At 44.6% G+C, this 12,365-nt stretch overlaps 1 protein-coding gene across 1 annotated transcript in view; it reads right to left on the bottom strand.

The window, feature by feature from the left end:
• Window positions 1–12,214: 12,214 nt before the first annotated feature.
• The window catches only part of TRARG1 (trafficking regulator of GLUT4 (SLC2A4) 1), a 183,540-nt gene continuing 183,389 nt past the window's right edge, over window positions 12,215–12,365 (bottom strand). Inside the window, exon 2 of the mRNA XM_040641102.1 lies at window positions 12,215–12,283. Within this exon, the coding sequence (XP_040497036.1) occupies window positions 12,230–12,283 (54 nt within the window). The 3' untranslated portion in view covers window positions 12,215–12,229. The remainder of the gene's footprint in view (window positions 12,284–12,365) is intronic.

The raw sequence follows: 12,365 nt of genomic DNA on the forward strand, positions 1-12,365 counted from the left end.
CTTGTGCTCTCTCTCTCTCTCTCTCTCTGTGTCAAATAAATAAATAAAATCTTTTTTAAAAATCCACCATTTAAAAAAAATAGAAAGCAAGGAGAGGGAGGTATCAATGACTAAACTGAGGAAGAAAAAGTTGTTGGGGTGTAAAACAATGAATTTCATTTTAAACATGTTGAACTTGAGTGCCTTTTGGGACCTTAAGAGAGAAGATCAAAGGAGCAGTTGAAAAAAAGAGAGTGGGTGACAGTGGCTAAAAACGACTTTCCAGTCCATATGTTTTACAGTTCTAACATATTGCTGTACAGATAATATGCATTCACGGGAGCCAACGGATTTGACTTCTTAAAATACGAGTACCTTTAGACGCACACACATCTCTTCTTCTCCTTCAGGACTTCCCACTGTAGCAGAAGATGGGTGAGAGAGGGAATCTGGAGGCTTAAAGTGGAGGCACCGCTCTGGGAAACTCGGATTCCAAACCCTCTCTATCACTGACCAGTAAGGCAACTCTGGGGACTTATTTAGTCTTAAGACTTAGTCCTGCCATTATTAAATGATGGCCTAACAATAATTATTTTATATCATTATTGTGCTAATTGAATGAGCCGCATAAAGTACTTGTGTCCTTGCCTTGTACTGTTTTTAAGCATTATTTAAGCATTAAATGAAAATTGGTTCTAATTATTGTCTGGTCTCTGTAGCTCTTGGAAAACAAATTGGCTGCTGGGTTATCTTTTATCTCAGCCTACTGCATCAGAGACTACACATTCACGTGCTTATAAAGCCTGGGCCTTGTGTTAGATCTGTCCCCAAGCAGGTGTCGTTTTCTCCCCTTCGATATTTCTATAGACAGCAGCACCCATGTAGCACATGTTTGGTTTTTTTCTAATATTTCATATAAAAACTATATATTCACATTCACATGCACACACACACACATGCACACAATTCCCACACACACTAAAGACCATCCACAAAGTTTTTGGTATCTGAGACCTGAACTGAGAAAGAACATTCAAATTCCCATATTTGGATCATACCTATAATTATGATGATTATCCTTATGTTATAGACTGGATGTTTGTGTCTCCCCAAAATTCATATGTTGAAATCCTCACCCCCCAATGTGATGGCATTAGGAGGTGGGGCCTGTGGGAGATGATAAGGTCTTGAGGACAGAGTTCTCATGAATGGGATTAGTGCCTTTATAAAAGAGACCCCCCAGAGTTCTCTTGCCCCTTCCGTCACGTGAGGGCACAGTGAGAAGACATTTATGAATCAGGAAATGGACTTTCACCAGACGCTGAATCTGCCGGCACCTTGATCTTGGACTTCTAGCCTCCAGAACTGAGAGAAATAATTTTCTGTCTGTAAGCCACCCAGTTGATGGTATTTTTGCTACAGCAGCTCAAACTTAGACATTTTACATCTATATAGAATTTTGCAGTCATAGAAATGATACGCATTGAGAAAAGACAACAGAAATCCACCATGTATATACTTGGTGTCCCTGAAGTAGAGAGCTGAGCAAATCGAGAAGAAAAATATTCAAATAGAAAAGTAGTTTCCTGAAATGAAGAACAGAATCTAAAAATTTAAATCCTACACTTGATGCAGAAAACATTAATACGAGAGGCATAAAAACATGACATAGTCACAGGAAATGACTAAATTTCATGAACAAGTGAATAATCCTACATACATCTAGGCAAAAAACACAAGTCATTTGTAATAGGAAGAGGTAAAGCTGGATTCAGACTTATTTGCAGCAACGGTCCATGCCAGAAAATGATAGAGCAATGTTTACAGAGTTTTAAGGAGAAATGAGTGTGACCCAGGAATTTTATACCCAGCCCAATTTCTCCCTGTGTGTGAAGGCAACCAACAAATAGTCTGACACACGGTCGGGGTTAGCTGAGGTAAGGCAATAGAGAAACACGTTTTATAGAAGCTCCTAATGATGAAGTCCAGCCGATTAAGACATTTCAGAATAAGAAGCTAAGGGAATGGGGGAAATGTGAGAAAACAGGACTAGTCATGGATTCCAATCTATGTCAATCTAGAAATAAAGCAAAACAATTACAGATCATTACAATATAGGTCCTCCATGTTTGAACAAAGAAGAAGAGCCAGCATGCCAAGTGAGGAGAACATCCGTGAGCTGGTGTGGCCCATCACAGGGTGTCAGAGCCTGAGTGGAGCAAGGAGGGCATCCCTGCAGAGGAGTAGTCCCACGCAGGGTAGGTGTCAGAGTCTGTGCAGGGTACTGGTGTTGGGGGGCTGCTCGGGTTGAGAAGTTGGAGCCCGTGCAGGGGTATCGACGTGACATGGTAGCGGCAGTGGCTGAGGGCAGGGTGTCAGAGTCTGAGCCAGATGGCAAAGGCGTCCGCGCGTGGAGATGACCTGGCAATGGTGTCAGAGCCCAAGTACGGTGAGGAGGGGAGCACAGACTGGCATGGAGTATGGGAGCTTGAGCATGGTGAAAGGGAATCGCCGTTGGAGGGCATAAAAAAGTGTCTTGTCCTTATTTGTGATTTTTCTGACACTGCGCGACTATTTCTAAAAATGTGCTTTACCATAGACTTTTTTCTGACATTGCAGCTACTTACGTGGGAGGAAACAACATAGAAAATGGTTTTAAGGTCTTATTTGATATGTATGTCTACAAATGCTAGGAGTATTATATTAATCACACGACACAGATTCCTTTCAACGGTGTCCTGCTTTTCTAATACGTAAATCCTTTTGGCTATATCATTAAGGAATTTCGGTATGCTAATTTAAAAAATATTTTAATGCCACTCGAAGAATATGAAGTGGGTAGACTGTAGACACCGAGACTTCCTGGACCACCTCACTTTGCAGTGCCCATTCACTTCTTTCCTTGGCAGGGGCACGAAGCTTAGTCAGTGTTCAGGCTCCCAGGATTTTCTGGGACTCCGCTGCAAAGGCTGAACCTTGAAACCAACTATACATTTCCTTGTGGTTTCACACTTGCTATATTGTTTTTCTCACCTCACCACCACCCAGACAAGCTCAGCCACCCTAGCTGCATCAACTTTGGGTCGTTTCACTTCCCGGCTGCTGGGAAACCGCAGCTGCCGGAGCTTTTGCTGGCTAAGCAGTGCCCCCCTTAAAAGCACGCACATTAGAACATAGGTGCAGGGGAGTCACCAGTGTGGTATCCGGTGGCGTCAGGGGGAGGAGAGCCCTGTTCCCCCGGCTTTCTTCACTGTCATCTTCTGGTGAAGAGGTCTCTCTGGTCGTCTTTCAGTAGCTGTCTCTGGGACATTTTTGCATTACATTCTTCCATAGGAAAGAAAGCATGCTTTCGGGACGCTAGAGATGTCATATTGGATCAGAATAATGGTTTGCTGGGCTCGGGATTTCTGTCACAGGTGGCGCCGTGAAGCGTGCTTTGCAGTATCTACCAGCATCCGAACTCTGATCTCCCGATTGGTGCTAATCTGGGAAGTTTTGTTTGTTTTAATTCATCAGTAATGAAATAAAAAGAGTAAGAGTAATATGGGAGAACACACCCAAATGTCATTTTGGGGAAAGAACTGTTTTTTATCCTGAGGCTATATCCTTCTTACATTTCTTAACTTCAAAAATCTACCTCCTTTTATGAAATGCAGGGGATACTAGATGGCAGGTTAGAGCTCCTCGGTGTGCTTACTTGGCAAAGCAAAAGACAGACAACTTCATGGCAACCCACAGGCAGTCTTTTTTCAATACTCTTTTTTTTTTAATTTTGGTAAAATACATATAACTTAAAAATTTACCATCTTACCAATTTCGAAGTATACGGTGCAATGACATTAAATACATTCACACTGTCGTGCAGCCTTTGCCACCATACATCTTCAGAACTCTCTGTATTTTGCAAACTGAAATTCTGTCCCCATTTAAGAGTAACTCCCATTCCCTCTCCCCTCCCCCTCGGTAACCATCATTCTACTTCCTGTCTCTATGCATTTGACTCTGGGGACCTCATCTAAGTAGAATCATATAGTGTTTGTCCTTTTGTGACTGGCTTGATTTCAGTCAGCATGATGTCCTCAAGGTTCATCCGTGTTGTAGCATGTGTCAGAATTCCCTTCCCTTATAGGGCTAGAAAATCTTCCATTCTGTGTATATACCATATTTTATTTATCCATTCTTCTTTTTTTTTTTAAAGATTTTATTTATTTATTCGACAGAGATAGAGACAGCCAGCGAGAGAGGGGAGTGGGAGAGGAAGAAGCAGGCTCATAGCAGAGGAGCCTGATGTGGGGCTCGATCCCGTAACGCTGGGATCACGCCCTGAGCCGAAGGCAGACGCTTAACCGCTGTGCCACCCAGGCGCCCCTATCCATTCTTCTGTCAATGGACACTTGGCTTGCTTTCACCTTTTGGCTACTGTGAATAATGCCGCTGTGAACAAGGTCTACAAAGATTCTTTTAAAATATTGAGATATAATTTACATACAGCAAAATGCACAGATTTAAAGTGAACTGTTTGATGATGTTTGAAAAATATATTAATTAATGTAACTGCCACCCTAATCAAAACAGAGACTCTTTCTATTACCTCAGAAAGTTTCCTTGTGTCTCCTTCCACTCTCTCCTCTCCAACAACCACTGTTCTGACCTTTATCACCATAGATTCATCTTGCCTATTCCAGAACTTAAAATAACTGAAATTATACAGTGTGTACTTCTTCGTGTCTGGCTTCTTTTGCTCAGTGTGATTTTTTTGAGATCCAGCTACGCTGTAATTCATTCCCCTCTATTGCTAAGTGCTAGGCCGTTGTATGAATATACACAATTTGTTTATTCATTCTTATTTGGGTTGTTTCCAATTTGGGGCTCTCATAAAACTGCTATGAACAATCTTGCATATCTTTTTTTGTGGACATATATTTTCCAATTCTCTTGGATAAATGCCTAGACGTGGATTTGCTCTCATCAGAAAGGTGTATGTGTAACTTTATTAGAAAATGCCTCAGGGGCGCCTGGGTGGCACAGCGGTTAAGCAGCTGCCTTCGGCTCAGGGCGTGATCCCGGCATTATGGGATCAAGCCCCACATCAGGCTCCTCCGCTGTGAGCCTGCTTCTTCCTCTCCCACTCCCCCTGCTTGTGTTCCCTCTCTCGCTGGCTGTCTCTATCTCTGTCGAATAAATAAATAAAATCTTTAAAAAAAAAAAAAAGAAAATGCCTCACAGCATTCCAAAGTGTTTTACTTTGTTTTATTTTTTACCATTTTACCTTGTACTCCCCGGCAATGTGTGAGAGTCCGAGAGTTTCCACAATTTTGCCTTCGGTATTGCCAGTTTTAGAAATTTTTCACCATCCTAGCTGGTGTGTGAAAGTCTTGTACAACTTTACATCAATCCCCCAGGCAATCAGTTTCAAGGAATATTCCAGTTTAGCTTTGCTAGGCTGGGACTCTTTGGATAAAAGTTAAAGAAATACAGCTTACACTAGTTTAAATGGAAAGCAGTCTTTATTGCCTCCTCAAGCTAACCATGGGGGGAACTCCCAGGAGTGACGGAAACTACACACAGGTCACTCTCTGCCTCTATTCGCATGTTGGCTTCATTCTCAAAATTCATTTGTCCCCGCTAAATTGGAACTTTGTCTTCAGCAAGTCTAGGCTTTCACCCATACAGTATTCTTACTGAACAGAGAAGAAATCACCTTCCCATTAGTTTCGGTTAGAAACTGATCGTTCTAGCTTGGGGTACACGCCATCCCTGAACCAATCACCATATTTCCGCCAGAGCCCAGCCTGGGTTGTGTGCCAGTCTGGTAGCTGGAGAATGGAAAGACTATGGTTGGACCACCGCACCATACTATGTTTGGAATGGGGAAGCAGTTTCCAAAGCAGCAGAGTACTCTTTGAGGCAGGTGAAACAATACACGTCTATATATTCATCTTGATTTTTAAGAATGTTTATATTTCCACGAGATCCAAAAGTCTTGGAGCCCTTGTTCTTCACTTGACTGAAGTCAAGTCAGAGAGATAGCCCAGACACTTCTAATCTCACTTAACTCGTTGCATTTTCGGCTCCGAGTTTATCTCACCATCCATGACTTAAGAACTGGGAGGGGACTGCCACGTGAACAACATTCTGTTGGACCCAGTAGCCAAAATGCCATCTAGGCCCCCTAACAAACAACCTGCCCCACCTTGCTAGCATGTCGACATTCTCTCTTCCTATATTCCCCTTTGGCTATTTCATCTTGCCTTTAGAACACAGCTCTAGTCAGCAAATCGTTGGCTTTTATTTCCTCTCCCATTGTCCAGCTTTTAACTTTGGAAACTTCTTTCTCTGCAGTTCCCAGGCTCCAAACCTAATTATTTTGGCTCTTAGAAGGCATCTCAGGAGCTCGCTTTTCCTTGCTGGCCTTGACCCCGTCCTAGGCTGCCTTCTGCCAGACCTGCTATCCACCAAGTCCTGCCCGGTTTAACATCATCCCCAAGCTTTAGTCTCTGGGTTCCACTGGTACCTGAGTTCGGCTTCGAGAAGTGACGTGGAATTCTGGTGCTCAAGGCTATGGTGAGGAAGGCCACCTCTGCTGAAGCCACATCTTTATGATCGGCATCATTTAACCTCCCAGGTTCTGTATTTCTAGATTGTGGTCAAGGTACGAAATGATTTAGAGGATGGGAGCCATTGGCGTTCTCAAAAACCTTCTCCACACCTTGAGGCACAACTATCAAAAGCTCATTCAGCATCCTGATACAAGAGACCGGTGGTTTTGTGGGATTTTGTCAACCAGCAGGCTGGTTCTTTTTCCAGAATACCGATTCCTCCTTGGTTGCCACCCCATCTTCCTTTCACTCATTAACAACCACGATGACCACCAGAAATTGGGGAAGAGAAGCGTGGTCCTGGAGGCCAGAAAAGCCAGAGTCATCCTTCCGGGAGCTTTTAAAGGGCAGGGAAAATGTCCATAGCTGGGTCACCCCTTCAGACACCAGCAGAGCAAGAACACCAGAATGAAAGCAAGAGAAACATTCATCTTTAATTAATGTAACCAGAAACCTTTCATCCTTAATTCTAGAAGGAAGCTATTTTGATTTGAGCACATATGTAAAGTTTGTGGCATTTTGAAAAATAAAATCTTATTTTGAATTTTCTTCTGGAAAGGGGACACCATACTCGCTTCAATGCTTAAGGCCTCAGGGGGTTTTCTTAATCTGGTCTCCATTGTGGGCTTTTTTTTTTTTTCCACTTCTGTATATTCAGAGCCTTGTCCTGGGTCTGGCCTGGAGACCGTGCTTAGTCAAGGTCTGTTGGATGAACTAATCGATGGATGGAACATCTGCAGAACAGAATACAGTGCTGGGAAGGAGGCAAAGATGAGAGTGAGGGGTGGCATGGTGTTGGGAAGCAGCATTTGGGAACCTGATGGGAACATCTGCTCTGGCACCCTTCGAGATTTGCCATAATTTCCACTCATTCTGTCTTAGCTTTTGTTGCATCGGTTCACCCTATTTTATCTGGCTTCATTATCTGTTTGTCCCTTTCTTTGGGTGCTATGAAAAGTGTTTCCCTTCTCTAGTGAGCCTATGAGCTAGTAATGGCTTCTTACAAGGGTCATTTTGCAAATCCACTGCATTGTTCTGTGTCCCCGGCACTCAGGGTCTCCTGGGAGCATTGGCTCCTGTGTGGGCTTGCGGCATTTCAGTAGCTGCTTTCTCCTTATAGCTCCTTCTATTCCCTTGCACCATTTCCACCCGGACCTATAACAGAAAGATGACTGCAGACTGTTCCCATAAATAGCATCAATCTCTTCACCTTCTGGAGCTTTATCGTGTGCTCTTGAGATGGAGTCCAGCTGGCTGTGTGTGAATGTGCGTTATTTGTGCCAATTCACTCTTGGCATGTATTTTCATCAAAATTAGAGGCTGAAATTGCTGGCTGCCAGAGCATCCCTGGTAACTGAATACTTTTCTGGTTAGGGGGTGTGTGTTGTGCTCTGAGGTCTTTATGCAAGAGTGCACGGTCTCAGTTACTTGCTCTTTTTTTGGAGGATGTCTTTGGATCTGGGCATTTCTAACCACATCTGGGCAAGAGAGCGCTTGGTCCCGTTTGAGTGCGTGGCTAGAATCAAGGGCCAGACTTGGGCAAACCTGTCAAATAGGTACAAGGTATTATTCGAATCAAACGAGGCTCTGTTTAGCCCTGTCTCAGCACAGAATCACATCGAAAAGAAATCCAAATCCAACTCCCATGAAAGCCATGAAAAGTATAGCGTGGCGAACTTTACACCTGCTGTACGATGTACCGTACCGTTACAGAGCGCACTTCCTCCCTCCTAGAGTCTCACTTCTTAAGAGCTTCCTCCAATTTTCCTTTTTTCTCTGAGACTCTCCACCCTCATACATGCCCTTTATTACACTCTCCACTCTTAGGGGATGCAGGGCGCTAGCATCTTTTTAAAATTTTAACTGAGGCACAAGGCACATAACATAAAATTAATTATTTTATTTTATCACTTTTTAAGTAGGCTCCAGGACCAGCATGGAGCCCAGTATGGGGCCTGAACTCATGACCCTGAGATCAAGACCTGAACGGAGATCAAGAGTCGGAGGCTTAACCAACTGAGTCATGCCAGCACCCTTAAAATTAATCATTTTAGGGTGCACAATTCTTCCTTAAAAAAAAAGATCTTATTTATTTATTTGGGAGAGAGAGAGACAGAGACAGAGAGAACACGAGCAGGGGGAGAGGGAGAGGAGGAAGCAGACTCCCTACTGAGTGGGGAGTCCAACATAGGCCGTTCCCAGGACCCCGAGATCATGACCTGAGCCAAAGTCAGACACTTACCCAACTGAGCCACCCAGGTGCCCCTAAAGCACACAGTTCAATGACATTTAGGACATTCACAGTGTTGTGGTACCATCAGTTTTATCTAGTTCCACAATATTTTCATCACCCCTAAAGGAAACCCTATCTCCGTCAGGCAGCCATCCCCCATTCCCCTTACACTTGTGCTTATCACTTGTCCTTATAAGTTCCCTAGGTGATTCTAAAGGGTAGCCAGAGTTGAGAGCCATCAGCTCAAACAATCCTGTCTTTCCTGAGGCTTTCTTTGCTGACTCTTCACCCCGGCAGACTAAGCAGCCAGCCAACCCAAAGATCCTCCGTAGAAATGTGGGGGCAAAGTCTGTTTTTGGCTCCAGTCACATGGCAACCCTATTCTTTTTTTAGGATTTCTCTCCTTCTCCTGTCCCACCCACCTATATCCCACTCTCATGGGCCCAGCTCTCAAGCAGCTGTTAGCCAAGTCCTCTCTAAGGTAAGAATCCCCACCTTCCCTCCCCATCCTTGGTCTCAGCTAAGATTGCAAGACCCCTGCATGCCTATGAATTGAGAGAAAAGCCTTTTGGTCTCTGAGGAACCCCTCTCGAATGGTACATTTCAGGCACTAGACATACGGGGAGCGGGAAGGACTGTTTGGGGATCTAAGTAGAGCCTTTCCCAGTTTCTCCATTACCTATGAACGAGGTGTGTACTGAAAAACTGGCTGGAAGTAGTGTGGTCCTTGGCACCAGTTACTTATCTCTCAGAGCCTGTGTTCTCACCAGAAAAATGAGGAGGATGAAACTGACCCCAGGAGAGCCCGGTGGCTCAGTCAGTTAAGCGTCTGTTTTCGGCTCAGGTCATGATCTCAGGGTCCTGGGATTGAGCTCAACGTCATAGTCCTCCTCGTTGTCATCATTGGCTCCCTGCTCAGCGGGGAGTCTGCCTCTCTCTCTCTCTCTCTCCCTCTGCCCCCCACCCCCGCTCGTGCTCTCTCTGTCACTCTCTCAAATAAAAATATTCTTAAAAAAAAAAACTGACCTCAAATGGTTGTGTTTCACTAGGTTGCAGCCACAGAAACTGCTTCTGGTTGAAGATGATTTTATTAAAAGGATATTGGTTGGTTCGTGGAATTTCCAGGAGGATTGGAAAATCCGAGATTCTCCCTGGAGAGTACCAATGCCCCAGAGCAAGCAGCAGAACTTGGGGAACTGCTCGTACTGCCACCAAGTACTGTCCACTCAGCTTAACCTGCCACTGCCACTGCTGCTCCGAGTGGGGTGTCCCGTTTGCTCCGGCGCGTGGGAACTAAAGGTTGTTACCATAGTCACTCCACTACAGCCAAAATGAATCTCCCACAGTCTCTGCCTCTGTGTCACAATTCGAAGTTGGTCACAGGTTCATCTGCTTGGGCAAACCCAGGCTGTGTGCCCACGTCCTGGACAGCAAGCACCTGGCACGTTCAGCCTGTAGAGCGGGAGAAGGTCCCGCCTCCCACCAAGACTCATAAGGTGCGATTCCCCAAAAGAAGAGACGGGGTCTGGATGCTGGACAGCCAGAAATGAGGACAAATGTTCCTCTTCAAATTGTGGGGATGAGCAGGAGACGCTATGGAAAGCATGTTGTAAGCTCCAACGCCCACACAGGTGCTAGTTATGAGCACAGTGTACATTTCACGTACGTCTTACTTCTTCCACTGTGTTGCTTAATTCACTGCATTGCAGCACTTCCTCTTCCTCCTTCCTTTCTTCTTCCTTCTGTCTCATACACAGTTACGTGCTCCCCCTCCCCCAGGACAGGGCACAGAGAGATAACTCATAAATGTTGAGTGAATAAAATGTTCTGGTGCTAGTATGGTGACGCAGGTTGGTATAGATTGGTTGTCTTCCCAGCTTCCATTCACCACTTACCTTTTACCGTATTGCCCGATTTCCATTTGGGGATCTGGGCAATTCCTGGGATCAGATTCCATCTGGGGCCCCAGGCATGGAGTTCATATCCCAAGCTAACCCAATCAGTATACTCCATCTCGCCTCTAGTGACTGGTTCAGGGCTGGGGTGTGACCTGAGCTGATCCAGTCTAAATGAAACTCAGCAAAATTAATAGGACAAGGGCATCCTCGGTTTCTTGCTGAGTATGAATGAGAAAGCATGTGGTCTGGGGAGCTTCGGGCAGCCCCCTTGGGACCACAGAGGGAGACAAACTTAGAATAAAGTGAACATTGTAGAATGCAGGTGCGTGGTGACCATTTAGTCACAGGGTAAAGCTATGCCTGAATCCAGATTTCTCCTTCCGACTTCTCAGTTATATGAGCCAATAAATTCCATGTATTATTCAAGTTAGAACGAGTCAGGTTTTCTGATACGTGTAACTGAAAGTGTCTGATACTTGCTTCCCTCCTCTCTGCCTCATGAGAATAGACCTGCGGTCCGGTTGGTGCTGGCCGATAGTGAATTTTTTGGAAATACGGATCAAAATCGCTGCGGAAGCATCATGACTGGGCAGCAGCATATCTATGCCCTAGAAACAGGCCTAACTGAAATGTAAAGAACAGGCCTACCTAACCAAGGTAAATTTTGAAAAAGATTTCAATCAACAGCTCTCATTTCTCTTTGGCCTGGAAAGATACAGACTCCAAGGAAGTAAGAGCAAACTCCATAAAAACGAAAACAAAAACCGGACAAACAACAAAAACATAAAGCAAAATGTATTTCATCTAACTCACAGAGAGAAGTACTATGGGGTCACACCCTACCTGGCTGTCTTAAAGCAGGTTTTCTAGAAGCACAGTCTGAGACAGGGATTCTTGGACGAATGATTTATTGAGGAAGGGCCCTCAGGAGAAACCTACCAGGGATTAAAGGAAGCAAGATAGGGGAAGAAGCTCAGTAAAGATGAAACGACTCTTACTTAGCCTGATTCCACGAAAGCTCTGGGTCATAAATGGCTGCTAAGTGTGTCCCAGCCGGAGGCAAGGGACCCTGCATCTGTGAGATGGTAGGACGAGTGGAGCAGGGAGCGCGTACAGGCGGTGTGCGTAACTTGATCGGGGTTTCCGGCCAAAGCACCTGCTGTCAGCTGAGGAAAATCTTCCAGAAAAGGGTGCAGGTGTACCAGCAGCTAGGGGATGGATATGCCGGTTTGCTAAAGAGAATCTGGGCAGGGAACCAATAACACCTGCAAGAACTGATGTGTTCAAATCTTCCCTCAGAAATTTTCTTAATTCACCCACATTGAGGCTTCATTCCCTTTTTAAAAATTCCTCTTCAGAAATTAAATCGTTCTTGTGTTTTTGCTGCTTGGAACAACATCGGCAAATCTGTGAAAATTCTAATTGGATATCACTTCATGTTTTCATCATCCTCGTCTCCTATAGGCAACGTTCTGCCAGTTTCCCAAATTCTTCTTTAAGTGAATGTGTCTCTATGGCCCTCAGTGAATTCTTCCGTTTCTTCCTCCACAGGCACGAACCATGCGTCTGGTCACCTGAAAAATGTGTTTCATTTCTTTGTTAATGATCACTAACCCCTTAACATTATTTCCACATTCTTTAAAGAGTTTTCACCAA

The sequence above is a fragment of the Ursus maritimus genome, unplaced genomic scaffold (genome assembly GCF_017311325.1).
Source record: "Ursus maritimus isolate PB19 unplaced genomic scaffold, ASM1731132v1 scaffold_24, whole genome shotgun sequence".
Taxonomy (NCBI): Eukaryota; Metazoa; Chordata; class Mammalia; order Carnivora; family Ursidae; genus Ursus; species Ursus maritimus.